General features: G+C 29.7%; 8 protein-coding genes and 1 non-coding gene across 18 annotated transcripts in view; 5 read left to right on the top strand and 4 right to left on the bottom strand.

Moving 5' to 3' along the window:
• Positions 1-460: 460 nt before the first annotated feature.
• On the bottom strand, positions 461-5,888 carry LOC128877130 (uncharacterized protein DDB_G0284459). 2 transcript variants are annotated; one of them, XM_054124167.1, is made up of 6 exons: positions 5,785-5,888; positions 2,331-3,005; positions 1,763-2,265; positions 1,282-1,678; positions 868-1,209; positions 461-772 (listed from the first exon to the last, which is right to left on the bottom strand). In XM_054124167.1, exons 2-6 carry the CDS (start codon positions 2,850-2,852, stop codon positions 716-718), a joined length of 1,821 nt encoding a protein of 606 aa, XP_053980142.1. In that variant the 5' UTR covers positions 2,853-3,005; positions 5,785-5,888; the 3' UTR covers positions 461-715. The 2 variants fall into 2 exon arrangements, with proteins under 2 accessions (XP_053980142.1, XP_053980141.1); XM_054124166.1 differs by lacking the exon at positions 5,785-5,888 and adding an exon at positions 3,264-3,417.
• LOC128877139 (dehydrogenase/reductase SDR family member 4-like) lies at positions 3,554-4,976 on the top strand. The gene is made up of 5 exons (XM_054124183.1): positions 3,554-3,765; positions 3,903-4,080; positions 4,173-4,406; positions 4,484-4,618; positions 4,704-4,976. Exons 1-5 carry the CDS (start codon positions 3,653-3,655, stop codon positions 4,866-4,868), a joined length of 825 nt encoding a protein of 274 aa, XP_053980158.1. The 5' UTR covers positions 3,554-3,652; the 3' UTR covers positions 4,869-4,976.
• On the top strand, positions 5,849-7,899 carry LOC128877142 (eukaryotic translation initiation factor 4E-like). 2 transcript variants are annotated; one of them, XM_054124188.1, is made up of 4 exons: positions 5,849-5,968; positions 6,388-6,566; positions 6,654-6,971; positions 7,049-7,899. In XM_054124188.1, the coding sequence occupies exons 1-4, from the start codon at positions 5,939-5,941 to the stop codon at positions 7,161-7,163; spliced, it is 642 nt and encodes a 213-aa protein (XP_053980163.1). In that variant the 5' UTR covers positions 5,849-5,938; the 3' UTR covers positions 7,164-7,899. The 2 variants fall into 2 exon arrangements, with proteins under 2 accessions (XP_053980163.1, XP_053980162.1); XM_054124187.1 differs by lacking the exon at positions 5,849-5,968 and adding an exon at positions 6,116-6,166.
• LOC128877141 (fas-associated death domain protein) lies at positions 7,847-9,429 on the bottom strand. Of its 2 annotated transcripts, none has more exons than XM_054124186.1 (5): positions 9,305-9,429; positions 8,620-9,038; positions 8,283-8,405; positions 8,074-8,204; positions 7,847-8,019 (listed from the first exon to the last, which is right to left on the bottom strand). In XM_054124186.1, exons 2-5 carry the CDS (start codon positions 8,951-8,953, stop codon positions 8,008-8,010), a joined length of 600 nt encoding a protein of 199 aa, XP_053980161.1. In that variant the 5' UTR covers positions 8,954-9,038; positions 9,305-9,429; the 3' UTR covers positions 7,847-8,007. The 2 variants fall into 2 exon arrangements, with proteins under 2 accessions (XP_053980161.1, XP_053980160.1); XM_054124185.1 differs by having other exon boundaries at positions 7,847-8,007; positions 9,305-9,423.
• A 150-nt stretch (positions 9,430-9,579) lies between these two features.
• Positions 9,580-12,020, top strand: LOC128877134 (RNA-binding protein NOB1). Its single transcript, XM_054124170.1, has 6 exons — positions 9,580-10,037; positions 10,260-10,392; positions 10,481-10,692; positions 10,770-11,184; positions 11,257-11,591; positions 11,662-12,020. The coding sequence occupies exons 1-6, from the start codon at positions 9,966-9,968 to the stop codon at positions 11,920-11,922; spliced, it is 1,428 nt and encodes a 475-aa protein (XP_053980145.1). The 5' UTR covers positions 9,580-9,965; the 3' UTR covers positions 11,923-12,020.
• Positions 12,021-12,136: 116 nt separating this feature from the next.
• On the bottom strand, positions 12,137-12,209 carry Trnam-cau (transfer RNA methionine (anticodon CAU)). The gene has a single exon. It is a non-coding gene; the product is annotated as a tRNA-Met (tRNA).
• A 44-nt stretch (positions 12,210-12,253) lies between these two features.
• Positions 12,254-16,065, top strand: LOC128877136 (ribonuclease P protein subunit p40-like). 2 transcript variants are annotated; one of them, XM_054124177.1, is made up of 6 exons: positions 12,254-12,498; positions 12,595-12,739; positions 13,053-13,217; positions 15,206-15,331; positions 15,434-15,590; positions 15,664-16,065. In XM_054124177.1, exons 1-6 carry the CDS (start codon positions 12,379-12,381, stop codon positions 16,004-16,006), a joined length of 1,056 nt encoding a protein of 351 aa, XP_053980152.1. In that variant the 5' UTR covers positions 12,254-12,378; the 3' UTR covers positions 16,007-16,065. The 2 variants fall into 2 exon arrangements, with proteins under 2 accessions (XP_053980152.1, XP_053980151.1); XM_054124176.1 differs by having other exon boundaries at positions 12,257-12,498; positions 15,407-15,590.
• On the top strand, positions 13,116-15,265 carry LOC128877133 (uncharacterized). Its single transcript, XM_054124169.1, has one exon. The coding sequence runs from the start codon at positions 13,255-13,257 to the stop codon at positions 14,824-14,826; it is 1,572 nt and encodes a 523-aa protein (XP_053980144.1). The 5' UTR covers positions 13,116-13,254; the 3' UTR covers positions 14,827-15,265.
• A 44-nt stretch (positions 16,066-16,109) lies between the features above and the next one.
• LOC128877127 (kinesin-associated protein 3) overlaps positions 16,110-19,137 on the bottom strand; it is a 5,347-nt gene continuing 2,319 nt past the window's right edge. For 3 of the 6 annotated variants that reach the window (XM_054124156.1, XM_054124161.1, XM_054124162.1), the window contains 10 exons: positions 18,784-19,053; positions 18,485-18,703; positions 18,241-18,406; positions 18,027-18,152; positions 17,860-17,964; positions 17,667-17,752; positions 17,402-17,588; positions 17,243-17,333; positions 17,027-17,168; positions 16,113-16,635 (listed from right to left, as the gene is read on the bottom strand). In XM_054124156.1, coding sequence (XP_053980131.1) covers positions 17,030-17,168; positions 17,243-17,333; positions 17,402-17,588; positions 17,667-17,752; positions 17,860-17,964; positions 18,027-18,152; positions 18,241-18,406; positions 18,485-18,703; positions 18,784-19,053 — 1,389 coding nt within the window. In that variant the 3' untranslated portion in view covers positions 16,113-16,635; positions 17,027-17,029. Of the gene's footprint in view, positions 16,636-17,026; positions 17,169-17,242; positions 17,334-17,401; positions 17,589-17,666; positions 17,753-17,859; positions 17,965-18,026; positions 18,153-18,240; positions 18,407-18,484; positions 18,704-18,783; positions 19,054-19,137 lie in introns of all 6 variants that reach the window. The other 3 variants (XM_054124158.1, XM_054124160.1, XM_054124157.1) reach the window with 3 other exon arrangements.

The raw sequence follows: 19,137 nt of genomic DNA, 5'->3' as shown, positions 1-19,137 counted from the left end.
TTTCCTAGTTTGCTACTTTGTAATTAAAATTAATGCTTTCAAATTTGTTCATATGGTTTAGACTTATTCATGACAGTAAAACACGTTTGAATGTTATATAAATTCTAATCTGATAATTTATTGTACATAAAAAACATTTTTTTCAATGTACCATGTGATTTGTGGTATATATCAAAATCTTAATTATCGAAAACCTTGATTCGAAAATGTATGTGTAAATGTATCGATCGCATTGTAGATTGATTGGGAAGAACGAGGATCAATGTAATGTAATAATTAGTTTTCTCTTTCGTGTATCAAACGCGTACTTTTGTGTTCGTAAATGTTTAACAAAAGAAATAACGAAGATTAATACAAAGTATAAAATATTCGTATAAAAGGAATTTCATAAACGACATTCGCGCTATTTAAAATAATTAAGTAATACAAAACTTAAATGTACAAAATAAATAAGTTCTAATTGAAAATACAGAAAATAATTTTAATTATATTCACAATTGCTTACATAAAAAATGTTGTGTAAGCGTAGAAATTCGTAGGATTAAAATACTAAGTATAAAAGTATTTAGACGCGACTCAATCATTAACATTGTACTTAAATAAATGCAGTCTCACTCGTTACGGTTTAGAACTATTTACACATTCTGTATGAAATAAAATTTGTTAAAAATAGAATACTAATTAATGTGGGAATAGTACACGGTCGTAAAATGTATTAAAAACTGATATCACCAGCCATATTTTCCAATTCACTGAACATCTGATCGAGATGCTGAAACAAAAAATCATTTCAAATTATCTGCACTTCAGAACAAATAAAATTCGTCCTATTTCTCCATCGTATATCATAAAATGTATTGAACATACATCAGACGGCTCGTTGTCTTTTGTAATTTCTTTTGGCTTCTCATTACATGATAATCTTCCATCTTCATTTATTTCTTCTTCATCGTCTTCTTCATCGTAATCATTTTCATTATCATCGGAATCATCGTTCTCTTCTTCATCATCATCGTCATCGTCATCATCATCCACATCGTCATCTATATCTTCATCAGACCGAATATTACACGACATATCAATTTCTTCGTAATCCTCTGGTTCTTCTTTAATCTCTGTAATCATTATCGTTTCCGTAATAGATTTCGTTTCAGTCGGACAAGGTGGTGGTGCTTCTGACGCTGAAGGTATTTGAGGTGGTTGACCAGTCTAAAATGTTATTTATTTGAAATAATTTCCTTTAAAATAATTTGTTAATCAACGATATTTATATGTGTTTACCCATGGTTGTTGCTGTTGTAACTGTGCTGTCTTAGCTGATGCAATCGAGGTTGGTACAGGGGAAGAAGGAGACGAAGATTCCAAATTCGTATTTTGCTCTTGATTCTGAGATGATGTTTTATTGGGATTATCTTGTAACCTACTCTCTATGTTAGTTTCTAACTTTGATAAATTCTTATCAGCATGATTAGCCTTCTGTTCTTTCTTTACTTGTGAATTACTATTTGGTTCCTCTTTAACTTTTTTAACATTTGGTTTAGGCTCACCAGGAAGACAAGTATTACCACGCTGCCTTCTAAACCTAACAATAATACTTCTGGTATCCCACATTAAATCATGTGCTTGTTTATAAGCAGATATAGATTCATCTACACTATTATACCTAATAAAAGCATAGCTGCAAAGCAAAATAAATATAATATATATTACAGAAATATATATAAATTAATACAAAATATTTAATGTAATAAATAAAGCTCACCGGGTATTTCTCATTTTCTGTGCATAGCCTACATCTACACGAGCAGCTGTCGGAAACTTACTTTTTACTTCATTAACATTAACAGATTCTGGTAAATTTCCTATATATAACGTGTAAGGATCTATTTCTTCAGGCATTGGATTATCTTCATCCCTTAGGGACTTTCTTTCAACTTTTAAATGACCTACCCCAAAGGGTATCTTTTCCAACTCTCTTATAGCTTCATCGATATCAACGCTTTCTGCCATCTGTATAAAACAGTATCTAGGGCCGCTAGGGCTTTGAAAATGTATATTTTGTATGCCAGGATGAAATTCTCTAACGATATCTTTATTTAAATCAGGATCTGGAAATTTGATTATTAAGCTCTGAGCTTTCACTGTTTTGTTGTATTCATTTTCAATTTTCAAAGCTCTTTCTGCATCTTCTCGATTCCATGGTCGACTAGGATAACTTTGGGACATAGGTTTCCTTTGTTTATTTTTTTTAACTACAACTTCTTCCTAAAATAAAAAAAAACCATATAGTATAAGTAAATAGTAAACGACATTAATACAATTGCACTTACTAAAACAATTTTAACATCCTGATCTGATGTTTCTTCGTTATGTCGATTTGTTAAAATTCCTGGGGGAATGGGAGGTAGAGCATGATTGGGAAGAGGAACAGGCATGTGATTCAAAATAGCTTCGCTTGTAGATGTAGTGTAATTATTTCTTTGCCATTCCAAGCCAAGACTATTGCTTAATGTGGCACCAAAGTATGCTGCTTGCTCAAACTGACCCTGAGATTGTCCGAATCGTGCAAGTCTTCTATTTTTACGATGAAAGTTACTTCTTTGAATATATATATTGTTTCTATTGTGATTAAACCTTTCGCGTCTCATATAGTTACCTCTTAGAGGCATTTCTCTTTGAAATGAATTTGCGGTCATATCACGTGGAGGTGGAGGAGGTAGGGGTGACGTTTGAGGTGTTATCCATTGCCATGGTGCTGAAGGATGTGTCCATGCTTGAATTTGTGTAACTTGAGAAGGCACTGGTCCAAATATGTGAGGGGGAGGTGGAACTCCACTAGATGGTGGAGGCATAGGAGGTAGCGGTGGTTGTCCAGGTAAAGGTTGCGTGACAGTTGAAGGAGATGAAGAAGATGATGTATAAGTAGGATAGGAACCTTCGTATCCAAAGCTGACACATTCTTGCTTAACAAAAGATCGTTTTGTTTCTCCATTTTCTTCGATTATCTGTAAAGTAAACAATTATGAATGAAAAATGTGTAACATAAAAATTAAAATTTTAAATTATAAAATAGTATAATTTAATAACTTTATTTTAATATAGCTAACACTAAAAAAATATACCCATATATTACTTAGATACGCGTGATATACTGTGCAACCGCTGTCAAACTAACCTTTCTTAAACTTACTACTAACGGAATAATGTAAATTTATTGCAATTATTAGTGTATAATTATGGATAATAAAGAAGTAGGTCATTACCGAACGTTTCATAATGCAGATAAAATCGTTGCTAATCTTTAGAAAATAGCTATTCCGTTAATTTACAATGTAAATACATTGTAAAAGTATAGAACAAGGTTAACCAGCGTAGTGTGATGTATCTACTAGCGCCTCTTACTGTTCGCGGAGAAATTACAATGACGAATTAAGGTACTGCGCATGCGCTTGGACTATTTGCTGCATAACTTTAAATTCAAATAAGATTCATGGACAACTGAACATGTATATATAGAATTATTTACGATAATCGTAAAGGTATAAAAGCGGATTACATTTTTGCTTATTCGTATTTCACAATAACCACTGTAAAGCCTCAATGAACGTTTTTTTTCCCAGAGAGTTTGATTAAGTAGGCTTTCTTTATTACAATGCTGCGTGTTTTTGTAAAACAAACTATACGAAAACTGAGCACTAACGCGTCGGCGGGAAAATGCAACCGATTGGAAGGAAAAGTGGCAATTGTCACGGCATCGACACGAGGGTAAATTAAGTTATGTGTATATAAGTAATTGTTTTTGTTGTATAATTAATTAATCTTTTGTATTCGTATATTAATTTAAGAATGTGCAATATATTTACATAGATTAATACTTAAGTGAGATATGAACATATATTCAGGATTGGTTTAGCAATTGCAAGACGTTTCGCTCAAGAAGGTGCAAAGGTAATGATTTGCAGTCGCAAAGAGCCAAATGTAAAGAAAGCTGTAGAGGAACTTAAATCTGAAGGTTTACAAGTTTCTAGTGTTGTATGCCATGTTGGTGATAGTGACCATAGAAAAAATCTTTTAGAGAAAGTAAGTAACAATGTCAAATTATATTTTAGATCATAACATAAACTTCACTTTTTATGTAAATGGATAATCAATTAATATTAATAATCTAATAGACAAAAGAGGAATTTGGTGGCTTAGATATTCTTGTATCAAATGCAGGTGTAAATCCTGTAAATCCTGATCCAAAACCACTCTTTGATACCACGGAACAATTATGGGATAAAATCTTTGATGTTAATGTTAAAAGTAGTTTTCTTCTAATGCAAGAGTCCTTACCACTTTTGAGAAAGAGTAAATCACCTTCAATAATTCTCATGTCTTCAATAGCAGCATATAATTCAATTCATGTAAGAAATTTCTTAAATACTATGATCACAATAAATTTGTATACTTTATAAAAATTTATGTTTATTTTGCATCTTAGTTGTTAGGTGCATATGCTGTTAGTAAAACATGTCTAGTAGGTCTTAACTATGTAGCTGCTGCTAGTCTTGCTTCAGAAGGAATCCGTGTCAATACTATAGCACCTGGTATTATAAAGACTAAGTTTTCGCAAATAGTATGTATTTACATGGATTTCTATAAATTATATTATTATATATTATCCATCACATCTTTAAAGTATATCTTTCTTCATTTTACAGCTTTATGAAGGTAAAAGAGATACATTTTTATCCATAATACCAATGCAAAGATTTGGCGAAACAAATGATATTGCAGGAATTGCTGCATTTTTAGCAAGCAATGATGCTGCTTATATTACTGGTGAAACTATTGTTGCAGCTGGTGGAATGAAGTCCAGACTTTAAACATTGTACTATAAAACCTGTTTCAATATTATGTATAACTTGTAATAAGAATATTATTTTTATATATATACATTTGTAAACTTGAAATAAAATATTACAATTAATGCATTCCACTGGCTTTTAAAAAGTGTTTAATGCCAATTCCATATTAAGTTATTCCTATATGTTATAACTGAATTAATATTAATGATATGTCATTTCGTTAAAGTTAACTTTTGACTAAGTAACTACAAATTCTTTTACAAGACTGAAGACTTATCTATTCCATGTGGCATGACCTGTCTCGGCTGAAATGGAAGGAATGAAAAATAGTATAATGATAACTAATGACGCGGGCAGTAATAAACATAATTAATGACAATACTGAAGATACTGACTGATACTGATTGATACCAAACTGCCTGATACTGACATACTCGATCTGTACATAACAGGAGTACCAACCCTTATTGCAAAACTGAGAAGTAAAAATTATAAATCATAATTATTATAAAAATAATTAAACTTTGTATTCTTTAAATGTATACACGTTTCATCAATAAAAAGTATGTACACTGTGAAGTATCATTTGCAATTGTAATTTAGTATACGTATAATTTATCATAAAAGTGAATACAAAATTTACCTTCAAAATTCAGAGTCAGAAAATAATTAAAAATTTTTAATATTAATTCATGCTAATGATGTATTTTCACAAATTTCATGAGTGCAATTTTTTTAACCATTTTTTTCTTATTTGTTAGAGATAGCATTTTTCAACATTTTTTTGTTTTAAACGAAACAAAAGTAGGCAGCGTCATGATATAGATAAAATGGTGTGTTACTAAAAAGACTATGTTTTTCGATGGTTACATTTACATTGTTCCTATGTTCTTTGGTTATAACGTAATATTATAGTACAATTAAAGATCATTACTCGTTTATCCTCGTTACATTTCGCTGCTGTAGCTTCCCGTCACAATTTCACGTTTCTATCTTAGGGAAAGGAAATTTCGGCGTACAAATTTTGCCGACAGATGCCCTTGCAGTTAGTTCACTGAGCAAGCATATTGTCCTGTAGTCGGTGTGATATGGCTACGAGTAATACAGAAGAAATTGAGGTATTTACTTCAGACGTAATACATGATATTACGAATATATTAAAATTTATGCAAAGTTTCATTTAAATACATTTGCGGTTTAAATATCTGGGGAAAATTCGCGTGGTCTTTCTTTGAAACAGCGTGGTCGGTTCGACACCCTTTACCCCTCCCATCTGTTCCATGCATGGTGAAAACTGTCTAACGAGCTTAAAGAAGGCATATTATATTACTTCAATTGAATACTGTAGTGCACGCTATGCGTTATAATCAATAATATTATACTAAATTTAAGTTCAAGTATTTGACAAATATTATGTGTGCTAAATTGTCAAAAATTATTAGAAAGTAATACATACACATGTATGTGTGTGTGTACACGGGTAGTATGGTCAGGTTAAAAAGGTTAAAGGCAAAGTTACGAATATAATTATTTACAGGAAGTGGAACGGAAGGAGCAAGAGGTAACTAATTTCGATGAATTTCCACCAGAGGTTTTAATTAAACATCCACTACAACATACGTGGACTCTTTGGTACTATGAACCTGATAGGAATAAATCATGGGAAGAAAGTCAAAGGCAAATTTCAAGCTTCGATACAGCAGAAGATTTTTGGAGGTAAATTTTGGAGGTAGATCTTCTTTTAGAGTGTAATGCGGACTTTTAAATTTGATAACTAATGAAAATATTGTATTCCATTGATAGCTTATACAATCATATAAAATGTGCATCAGACTTAAGACAAGGTTGTGACTACAGCATGTTCAAACAAGGAATTAAACCTATGTGGGAAGATGATGCTAATAAAAGTGGTGGGAGGTGGCTCATGAATTTAGATAAAAAACAAAGAGCCACAGATTTAGATCATTTTTGGTTAGAGACTCTCTTATGTATGATTGGTGAAGCCTTTAATGGATACTCTGACGATGTTTGCGGAGCTGTAGTAAATGTGAGGCCCAAAACAGATAAAATCGGTGTATGGACAGCAAATGCTAATAGCGAAGATAGCGTCATGGAAATTGGGTAAGTTGCAGCATACAGGTCACAGCAAATCAAGATTTACTTCTTGTATAATTATTCAATTATATTTATTTTTACAGACGCAAATTGAGAGAGAGATTAAAAATCGCATCAAAAGTTACTATATCATACCAAATACATAAAGATATTATGGTAAAAGCAGGAAGTCAAACAAAGAATGTCTATGTAATCTAAAAACTGTTGATGTTACATTAATGTCATCGTTATTCATCAAAAAACGTCAAACCAGGAACATGTATCAGAAATATTGAAGTTGTGCAAAATCAAGTCAGGTGACCACATCAAATTAAATGAAAATTCAATGTAAAACTTTTTAAAAGCTACATCTTCATTATAGCTAAGTATTTTCCTAATGCAAGTCATTGAACAAAAACTAATAAATATATACTAAAGCAAATGTATATCGTATTAATATAAAAATTTACATTAATGTAATATGTAATTTAGGATTAGATTGTGAAAGATACGCACAGGCTGCTGTATTTTTCAGAAGATAACATAAATTATAAATAATTACTATTATTTGATTAAGTAATTTTCTTCACATATGCCTTCTCTGTGTATTACACGTTGTTCACACAAACAAGACTGCTATAAACAACTTATAAAATTAAGCTGTCATTTTCAGAGATGAAGTGACAAAGTACAGCAACCTACTTTACCTTAAAGTAGTACAACATTATTAAATAATGTTCTCACAGTTGTTTGACAAATGGTCATATTTAAGATTTTCTTAAAAATATATTAAAAATATGAATTCCTTTATTTGCATGTCACTTTATTTTTAGTTTTTCTGAAATAAGTAGTGATATAAGTGTTAACTGAAATAGAAATATTTTATTTTTTAATAAACTTACAAAAGTTAAATTATTTTGCCAATAAATTATTCAATTCTTGAGTACATTATTAATTTTTCAGCCAGTTCTTTAAGATCCCTGCGCCTTGCCTTTTCTAAAGCATGTACTAAGTTTAGTTTCCATTTGTCAGTACTGTACTGATACATATATAATTTTAAAGCCTAAAAAATTATCTATGTTATCTTTATGTAAAAACTGTTGTTTAGAATAAATCAATTACATTTTACCTCGAAACTTTGTTCTTTCATATTCATAGGATATTTTTCTTGAATAGCATCAATTTGGTATTCAGGAATACCTAAATATCTAACTGTATCTCTCCACGAACGTCCAATTCTCTCACTGATTTGTAACAGTACTTAAAACAAATATAACGATTATTAATTTTGGCAATGACTAGTAATATATACTATACAAAAGATGAAATGATGCTTACCCATTTGTTGCAGCTTACTTTCTTGTTCAGAACAACTTCTAAAATTTGTTGCATGACTTTGTGATGCTGCTTGACATTCAGGTTCATTAGTTTGCACTTCTTTTGTATCCTTATCTTTGAATTCTATAAAAGAATGTGTAAAAACTATTGCAATAATTTAAGTAACTTAATTAACAGTACTTTTATTGGTTAATTTATTTAATATATATCCTTTGATTAAAGTTTAAAAAATAAATTATGTAAGATACATAAGTGTATAATAATTATAATCATATAAACCTCATTATATATTATATAAAGAAAACAATCTATAATTTATATTTAATTAAAAACTCACCATTTTCATCTTGATACATATCACAAAATGACAAATATTGTGTATTTTGAAGATAAAATTTGTAATCTTCTATTTTCTTCTGTACAAGAGGGTCATTTAAAAAATTCTTTGAAATATAATCAAGTGGTTCAATTTTACTGTAACTAAGAACATCTCGTTTTTCTAGTATTTTCAATAATGTTCTTAAATCATTAACCAGACCTAGTTTACGTTTTGAATGAATGTAAACAGCATAATACTCTTTAAGCACTTTCAATGCTCTGTCATCTATATTTGACTGAGTGATAGATAAAAACTCTTCACGCAAACAACTGTATTTAACTTCAACAGTCATGGTATATTATATAAAAGTACAATTTCTTCTTCAGGGAATTCCCTCTTTCACATACACTCAATAGCTCAAACCTTCCAGACTGAGACTGAAAGAATACAAAGATCCTCTTAATATTTTTGTACATATTAATTTTTTATAGGTTTTATCAAATATTTGATGATAATTAACATAAAATGCAGTTCAGATCAGTTTATCCAATTAAGCATATTAAAATTAATTAATGTTCAAAAGTGTAATAAACAAGCTCTAACATATTCTTCTGTGAAGTTAGCGATATCTGTATTGTATATTTTTTCTCTAAAGTTGTACAAATTTGATTAATGCTTTTTGTTATGATTTTAGAAGTCTTACCAATTTAGTTTCAAAATACTTTAAAATAAATAATATACATATGATAGACCATAAAAAACATATACTGAAATAAGTAACTGGTAATGTGGTAATACTCAGCAGTGCCCTGTGGCGACTGGTGGCAACACCTGCAAACATCAAACTCATGGAAACTTCGAGATTGTTTTTATGAAAAATCATTTACTTATTACATTACGATGTGCACCAGATGTGCACATCCAACTGCACAGATGGAATAAAATTGTTACATGTTATTAATATAATAGATAATATGTGTTAATATGACTTTTCAACGAATGTTAAATTTGGTCGTATTTTGAATTACTATGCATCAAATCTATAATATTCTCTTGGTTCGAGACATAGATATCCAACTAGTTCAATTCAAGTGAGATTCTCTCACGTGGATTGACACGAAGTATATTTTCAGTGTTGTGTACTGTCGTGCAAATTTATCTTTATACAATAACTTTGATTTAGGAATAAACAAAAATTAATAATTTAGGTGTAAAATTAAAACGTATTCGTTTAAATCAAATATTGACATCTATAATATTCGTATGTAGAAATACGCGTTAATGTTAACATTATTATTATTACATTTTCCTGCAAACACGTGTATCTGACTTTTTGAATTATTTTCTTATGGAAATAAATAATCATGAATGACGATCAGAAAATACAGTATTTGGTTGTTGATACAAGTGCATTCATCCGAAATGCATCTTTACAGGTAATGTATTTTGTGAATAGGAATAATGTGAATCCATATTACTTATTATTTTTGTTCGTTTTAGACAACTTTACACGAACAATATTGAAATAGGAATAGGAATAATGTGAATAATAGGAATAATGTGAATCCATATTACTTATTATTTTTGTTCGTTTTGGACAACTTTACACGAACAATATTAAAATATTACTTTAATATGTACCTCACATATTGTTTTAGGACATTGGTGTCAACATAATAACGGAACAAGATGTTGTGAATGAAGTTACAAATAAAAGGCAACTGAGAAGATTAGTTGTCTTACCATATGATTTAAAAATACAAAGTGCACATGCCGAAAACATTAAATTTGGTAATCTAATTTAATTTTATATATGTTTGAGTAATATTTTATCATATCACGAATCTGAAATATAATAATTTTTATGACATCTTTACAGTTATGGAATTCGCTAAAAAAACTGGCGATTATGCTAGTTTATCAGCAACTGATATAAAAGTGATTGCACTAACATATCAATTAGAAAAAGAAAAAGTTGGAACAAGTCATTTAAGAACTGAACCCATCATGGTAAACACTGTGGATTCTAGTGTTAATCAAAATGAGAATCTTCATGTGTCATTAGCTGGTTTTTATATGCCAGGGAAGAAAGTAAATTTATTTCTTTTTTATTAATGCAGGAACATATTAAAATATTAGTGTGATAGTTAAACATTTTTCATATTCAGATAGGGACTGAGGATGCAAACAAAGAAAAACATGAATCAGACAAAGAATATATAGAAAATGAAAATGCTAAAAGAGTAAACACAAACCTGGAAGATAGTACAAAAGATGTTGACAATGAAGAGACAGATTCAGAATCATATTATAGTCAATTTTCCAGTGATGTTGAATCAGATTATGAAACTGCAGATGTTGATACAAATAGTGATAGAACAGAAGATATATCTAAAAGATTTTCAAAGTTAAATTGTGAACCAACAGAATTAAAAGTTCAAGACCAAGATAACAGTGAACACAATGTTGATGATATTCTTGCTCCTATTAAAGATGATTTTGATGATGAACAAAATAATACTGAATATAATCAATATGAAGACGATGATGATGATAGTGACGACAACGGTTGGATTACACCCAGTAAGATCTATCAACTATTCATATATAAACTTGTTGTAAAGGATATAAATAAGTATTTTTTTTATGTTACAGAAAACATTTCTGCGGTAAAAAAAGAAATTGATACAGGTCTCCTTGAACAAACATCAGCAACTGTTGCATGTTTAACAATGGACTTTGCTATGCAAAATGTTTTAAAACAAATTGGATTGAATGTAGCTGCCCTAGATGGAAGAGTAATTAAGCAAATGAAAACATTCATCTTTAGATGTTATGCATGTTACAAAACTACTAGCATTATGACAAAAGTTTTTTGCCCCAGTTGTGGTAATAAAACATTGAAAAAAGTTGCAGTTACACTAAACGAAGAAGGAAAACAACAAATTCATATTAATTTCCGAAAAAGAATTTCTAAAAAAGGAAAAAGGGTACGATTTTCAATTTTTTTCTCCATATATATTTTTGCTTGAATAATACTAATAATTAAAAAATTTGTAGTTTCCTTTACCAATGCCAAAAGGTGGCAAACATGCCAACAATCCTATTCTTTGCGAAGATCAACCCGTACCTGATCAAAGAACAACAAGACTAGCACGCATTAAAAATGATCCTTTACAAGATGATTACATAGCTGGATATTCTCCATTTATTACGCGTGACGTGTATTCAAAATCAGCTATGTTAGGTATACGACCAGGAGGTTCCATTAAATATTGGATGAAAAAAAACCCAAACGAATCTAGAAGAAGACGGAAATAATGATTATAAGTTATACCTTTATATATTGTATGTATATTGTAAAAGTGTAAGGTTTCCTAAAATATGTAAATTAAATATTGTTATGCGTGTAATCTTAATTTCAATCCTTAATATCTTTCTATATCACATTTTCCACTACTTCTCTCAACGTGAAAGTACTTCCCAAAATAAATAAATTATTTAGTTTACTTTGTTTAAAAAACAAAAAAAATATTGCCCCGGGTGAGGATCGAACTCACGACCTTAAGATTATGAGACTTACGCGCTGCCTACTGCGCTACCGAGGCGTATAGATGTCTTGCAATAGATATGTGTTTTATTGAAATCAAGAAAAGTATCAACATGCTTACACGCAATATTTGAAAACTGACTAAAGTATGGTGCACGTGCATGTGATGTGAATATTTCCATGCAGTGATGTGAAATAAAGGTTTTAATTCTGATTTTACAATTAAAATGCTTAACCCGGAAGTATGGAGTTTTAAACCACCTCAACATCATTTTTCAATTGAAAAAAGGAATTACCAGAAAACTGATATACCAAATACAGTTGAATCGCATTATTTTAACCATTCGGTACGTCAGAAATTAGTCGCATTAACTGTAATTTTGTAATGATTATGTTTTAAGATATCTTTACATAATTCGCAATTACTGTTGGCTTTACGCCAGATATCTTTGGTGCTTCCTGACACGGTCAGAATTCCGGATGAATTGCAGACTTGCATTTCGGAGGATACCGACTACTATCGAATTAATGAAGTTAACGTGTTTGATTTAATAAACAAAGAATTTATAGAGGCATTTGTTAAGAAAGGTAAGGACCTAAAACATACGAATACAAATAATTAATTTATAGTAACGTTCTATCGTTATGAATTTGCTAAAAAAATTAAATGATATCTAGTTATGAAGAAAAATTAAATATTCTTTAATTCTGCGTAAAAATTATAATAGTAACATTACGTTACGTTTTACTTTTCATCTTCATACTATAAGTGGAAATACTTATGGAATAGTGCCAGCATTTCAATTTGAAGAAGTAGTGACTCGCTACATTTATACTATAAAGTAAATACATGAAAAAGAAACTATTTAATCACTTTATATATATTTAATAAATTTTATAGGAGAATTAAGTCTCTTGACAATTGAAAATAAGATAGATGTGGACAATTCAGTTGCCATTACACCAACTGGGCATTTGATACTATCGCTATTAAGAGAAGATTTTCAAAAGCTTGGCTTAGAAGGCACAGTTTCCTTCTTTGATCGTAAAGTGCATACACGTTATGGTAAGTCCTAAGGAGAAAAATATTAAAGAAAATCAAAATGCCGAAAAAGCAGCAAGTGCCTATGCTAGTGGATCTAGCATTATGCTCCGTTGGAGAATTTGTGACTACTTTTGGTAGATACATGACAAAACTTATTTGCATGACTTCCAAAACTAATCCAGAATATGGGCATACTAAGTTACATTCAATGTTAGAATTCATGAAACATTTATTGAACTCATGTATACCTCGACACTTATATGATAAAATGTCCATTGCAGTGTTAACTGCCATTGTCAATTTAGTTAAAGAAACTAGAGGTACTTATAATGATTTTGCATTAACTACAGCCTTTTTATCAGAAATGACAGTTGCTCTTCGATTAACAGAAGTGGCTGTAGGTCCACATTTAAAAGCAATTGAATTTTCTATTTGGCCTAAAATTATGCGACACGTACTTTACAATAAGTTGTATGATATGGTTGGGCTTGAGATTCTGGATTTAGGTTCAGGGTCAGCTGGTTGGAGAACATCAGATATCGAGAAAATTATTGCCAATGGAGTATCTGCAATGCCAAATTTAGTATGTTTTATTTTATGCTTTGATTGTACAGATAATATTATATTGGCCTTAGCTAGAAATTGTAAAAAGCTGCAAAAACTAGATGTAACTGCATCTAGATCTGTAACAGAACGCAGTGTTGGTCCTTTACTTTCATGTAAACATTTAAGACACATTAAACTATGTAGGACCTCTATGACTATATCTGGTTATGCAAATCTCTTTTTAGAACATTTAAAGATAGAAGATATCGGTAGATGCGATGAATTTGGGTATGTTTTAGAACATATTCATCAGAAAGATATCGGCGTTAAAAGTTCTTTTCATATCAGAACATTTGAGAGTCGAAATTTTAGTATGGAACATTTATATCTTTTAATTGATATGTGTCCATATATTACAAGTCTTTGTTTACTACGTGATGAAAGAATTGGTGATTTGACAATTCTAGCTACTCTTGATTATTTAAAAGAATTAAAGCTCTTATCTTGTGATTTTTATACCCATGGAATAAAGACACTGTTGGAAATCAAAGGTTGTGCAATTATAAGTCTGCACTTGGAGCATGTAGAAGAAATTGACTTGAATGCACTTATATTGATAAGTCAATACTGTCCAGACATAAGGGACCTAGTTTTTTATAATTGCGAATTCTTAGAACATGCAGCACTTCATCCACGAAAGCTTGCAGTTCGACCATTCCAATGTTTAGAAAGAATCAAATGTGTAGCTGAATGCGCAAACATGCACCTAGAATTTTTGCTTTCTCATTGTATAAATATTAAATTCATACAACTGGGTTCATCAACTGGAATTGGAGATGACACAATGAGAAGAATACTTTTGCAAAATCCAATGAGCAAGTTAGAAGAGCTAAAAATATTATATAGTCATGATTTATCAATGAAAACTGTGCAATTATTAATGCAGAATTGCGATAACTTACGACGTCTATCGGAATTAGAAAGTTGGCAAGGAATATCACCTACAGAATTAAATATTTTCAGAGAAGACTTAAAAACCACTAATACAAATTTGGATATAAGTCCAAGCTTATTTTTTGCATGAGTTAAATATTGAAGATGATAATGTAATTGTGAATAATTTAAGAGGATATATTTTTTACATCATTAAATGAAACAGTGTTATACATAAAATAGAATAAAAACAATAAAGTGATTGTATGCATATTCATAGAATAATTGATTAAATGACAAACAAAAAAAATCAATAAAAAAAAGTATTTGTATCTTTCCTTAGTGTACATTAGAAAATAGTTATGCTAGACAATTTATTTAAAATTCAAGTTTTAAACGATTTACTAATGTATATCATATTGTAAATTCATGAATAAGGTTGCACGTCTTTTTAATGTTCGCATTAGTAACTTTACACTTTGTCATTTCTACTTTTCGTTTTTTTTTTTACCGGTAACATGAATCAAAAGTCGTGACTATTGATTTAAATTCTGAAAGCTTTACACCTGGCAAGAAGAATTACGAGCATACTCGAACGTCGTTAAAGGAGCGTTTTAAACAAAAATTTGATATAATCGTATCATGGAATCCACCAGGTGACTCTTTTCTCTTTCTTAAATTTCATTTTGTCTGCACATTTATTTTGTATGTAACATATTTTATTTTTGAAGATGAAAATCTATGCCCATCATCGGTAGCGGCATGGTTTCACGAACGTCAGTACGATGTCTTTCTATGTCATCAAACCTTTCAACAAAATATCGAGTATTCTCTAAGGATACCAATACTTTCAGAAGAATCTAGTAACGATCAATTCTTCGAATGGCTTGGAGTTTTTAATATTTCTGGTAACTTGTATGTATCAAATATGATTAAAGATTATTTACAATTAATTTAAAGTATATAACAACAAATTAATTTTGTTCAGGAAAAATAGTAATGAAAATGATTATGTAAATACGTACACTTGTCCATCACCATTTATGGATGTTGGACAAGTGCAATATCTACAATGGACTGGCTTTTTTACAAGGAAGCAAGTGACAAATTCATATAATGCCATAAAAAAATATGTGTCAGTGCAACAGACTTTACCATGGTGTGCTTTACATGTACAAGGATTTTTAGATAGCCCTGTTAGCTGGGGTTTGAAAGAACATTCGTTTTACACAGATGGTGATAATAGTTATACCATAGTATTTCGTCCAACTGCTGATTCTATTATACGAAGAAGTCTTAGTTCCAATAATAAACCAAGATATTTTCAATAATTATACACCTTACTGTACATTATTCGATGGTATAAATAAAAAGTTTTTATGCGAAGAAACGAATTATATTTTTTAATTTATACATTATATATCATAACATAGAGATTAATAGACGTTTATAAATAACATTTTTAGATATAACATCATTTTAGATAGATATTTTTGCATTATAAAGAAGTAAGCAAAACTTAAATGGAATGTGTACTCAATAATTAATTGAGAGAAAACATTCTGCAAGATTTTATAAATTAACTCTGATTATGGAATTTTTAATTACTTTCTTGTTGTCTATGAATTTCTCATTAGTGAATCCTATGTTACAAGAGCATACAGTACCATAATATACCAAAAGCATTACATATATTGCACATATTAGAAGTATACATATTTATGCATCATATTATTAGTTGTATTAGTTATTTTGTAAAGTTACATGACTAGAAATCAATTTAAATTGAGTGTTTACATACAAAGTAAAGTAACTTGTACAAAATAAAGTATAAAATGTACTACATTATGAGATCAAAATAACTTATCACACTTACACTTTTTAAAGTTATCCTTTCCAAATAAATAAATAAGGAGTAATCCATACAGGGCTGCAGATGTTGAAATCTGTTGATTTGTTACTGTTATGAGATCAAAATCAATTATCATGTATACAGTTATTGAAATTTTCTAAAATTTATTTGCAATTAAACGAATACATGTTGATCTATGTAAGTGTTGCCACAGATGTCAAACTTGTTGTTTTGATATTGTAAAATGTGCACAGTTTAAAAGTTACATAAAGTAAGGATGCATAATCAGAAAGTTACAATAATGTATTTTTATATTTTTATCAATGTTTTGCACAATGAAATATGAAATGTATATATTTAGTATATTTTTCAAACTATCATTAAATATTGAACAAATGAGGCAACTATTACATGTATCATGCATGTAGGAATTTATGAATTTGAATCAGATTAAACTTCCTATTACAATTAGTTTACAATCCTCTATGATATAGGTTACCTTTCATATCAATACATGCGAACTGTCCGTTTCAGCAAATTTAACTTTGGAATTATAATAGAGATCTTCAATACCAGAACCAACAGACATGCGAGACTTAGAACGCGCCATAAGTTCACCTATTTCATCAAAATCTTTGTACCTAATATTAATAAGTATCATTATATCAAAATGAATTTGAATATATAGACTTCTTCAATTGTATGGAAAAGTTACCTGCTTACTGGACGACTTTGATTTTCAGATGATTCTGAAGAATTTTTCATAACAGAAAACCTGTCATCTGTAGTAAATGATGCTACATTACCTAGATACAAATTTAATATTGTTACAACTAATAATGAATACATAAAATGTATAATAAAATATATTTACCAGAAGGGAATAACATTGTGTGTTTCAAAAGGTCGCCATTCATAAATTGTGAAAGACTGTCATCTTCTTCTGGTAACAAATGATTCGTGGTATCATTAGTTATAGATTCAACCATTTCTAACCATTGCTGATTATGTGACCTAAACTTTTCCACTTTTATGCGCGCTGCCCAATTTTTATCACACATCTATAATTTTACAATTAATTATATTTGATTTGTTATATTAAGAGATAATTACTAAATATAATCATTTAAGGTACTTACAGCAATGACATCCAAGCATGTATCACATACTTTTCTAATTGCTGGATTTTTATCATGCATCAAATCTATTAAATATCCAGGTGCTTCTATAAATAATAGAAATATTTTAGAACATAAAACGCCAGAAAATGACCTATCTTCTGTGTAGAATATAAAGAGAACTACAAGAGAAAGAAGATGATTTGATTATTACCATTACCAGTCTCACGTATTAAATAATCCCTTGTTGAATCATGTTTAGATATTTGATAAAAGACATAAATTATTTGTAAGACCATTTCATCGTCCTCTTGTTTTGCTATTAAAATTATTCTTGTTAAAACATTAGCATTTAATTCACGTTCTTAATATTACACACACCTTTAAGGAGTTCAATTAGCGAAAGCAATATGTCAGCCTTGCATAATAAACGTGCGCAATCTTCGTCATAAGCTGCTGTACCCAAAAATATAACAATCTCGAGTACTAAATCATCTGATGATTTACCTAATTAAAGAAAAGTGTAATTATATTTGAGAACGAATTAGAATTCTGAAAAATTATAATTAAACTTTAGATTACATAAACATTGCACCTGGAACAAGATTATTGCGTATCCATGGTATCAAATCACATCGATGAAGAATTTGTGAATAATCCAAGTCAGGTAATTCTAAATTGCCTAATACACCTATAACTTCCAATACAAAATCCTGCGAATCTGATTGATTCAAAGCCATAGCAAAATCACCCACAAATTCCTAATAATTATTAGAAATAATTTATGAATACTTTCGTTTAAGAAACAACATACTTTGAATAATGAAATAATTACTTACAACGAAACTCTCCTTAGTTGAATCATGTTGAGATATATTTCTAACCATTTTCATTATGAGAGGATCCTGATTTCTAAATGCTCTTTTGATGAGTCCTTGCAAACGATTATTTTCAACCACGACTTCAGCATTTTTGCTATTAATGACTAGATTTATACCGAGTGCTATTAATTCTAATTTTGGTTGATCTTCTTCAGCATTTAAGATCATATTTGTTACCTTAAAAATGTTTATATATTAGATAAAATTACTTAAAAAATGTATGAAATATAATTAAAGTTTTTGTTACGCGAATTTACCAGTTGAACGCATTCAGTATTTGTGAACATAGTCTTTACTTTGTCATCCATACTGGTATGATATAATAATCCCAAAATTATTGTTTTATTCTTAATATCACCCTGACCAAGCAGTTTAATTAACTTTGGTAATAAACCAACTCTTATCATTCTTGCTCTAAGCTTTGCATCAAAGGAAAGATTGAACAATAATTTTAAGGTACTCAGTATCAGATCTGCATTATTACTCTGTAGAAGTCTTGGTATTTTTTCAATAATATTCCCCTCAGCCTAAAAAAAAAGAATAAATAAATACATGTAACTGTATATACAGGGTGTCCCAAAAATGTTGTAACACCTTGAAAGGAGTGGTTC

Source organism: Hylaeus volcanicus, chromosome 5, assembly GCF_026283585.1.
Source record: "Hylaeus volcanicus isolate JK05 chromosome 5, UHH_iyHylVolc1.0_haploid, whole genome shotgun sequence".
NCBI classification, from domain to species: domain Eukaryota; kingdom Metazoa; phylum Arthropoda; class Insecta; order Hymenoptera; family Colletidae; genus Hylaeus; species Hylaeus volcanicus.
Note: the sequence above shows the minus strand (reverse complement) of the source record. Positions and strands in the feature narration are given on the sequence as shown.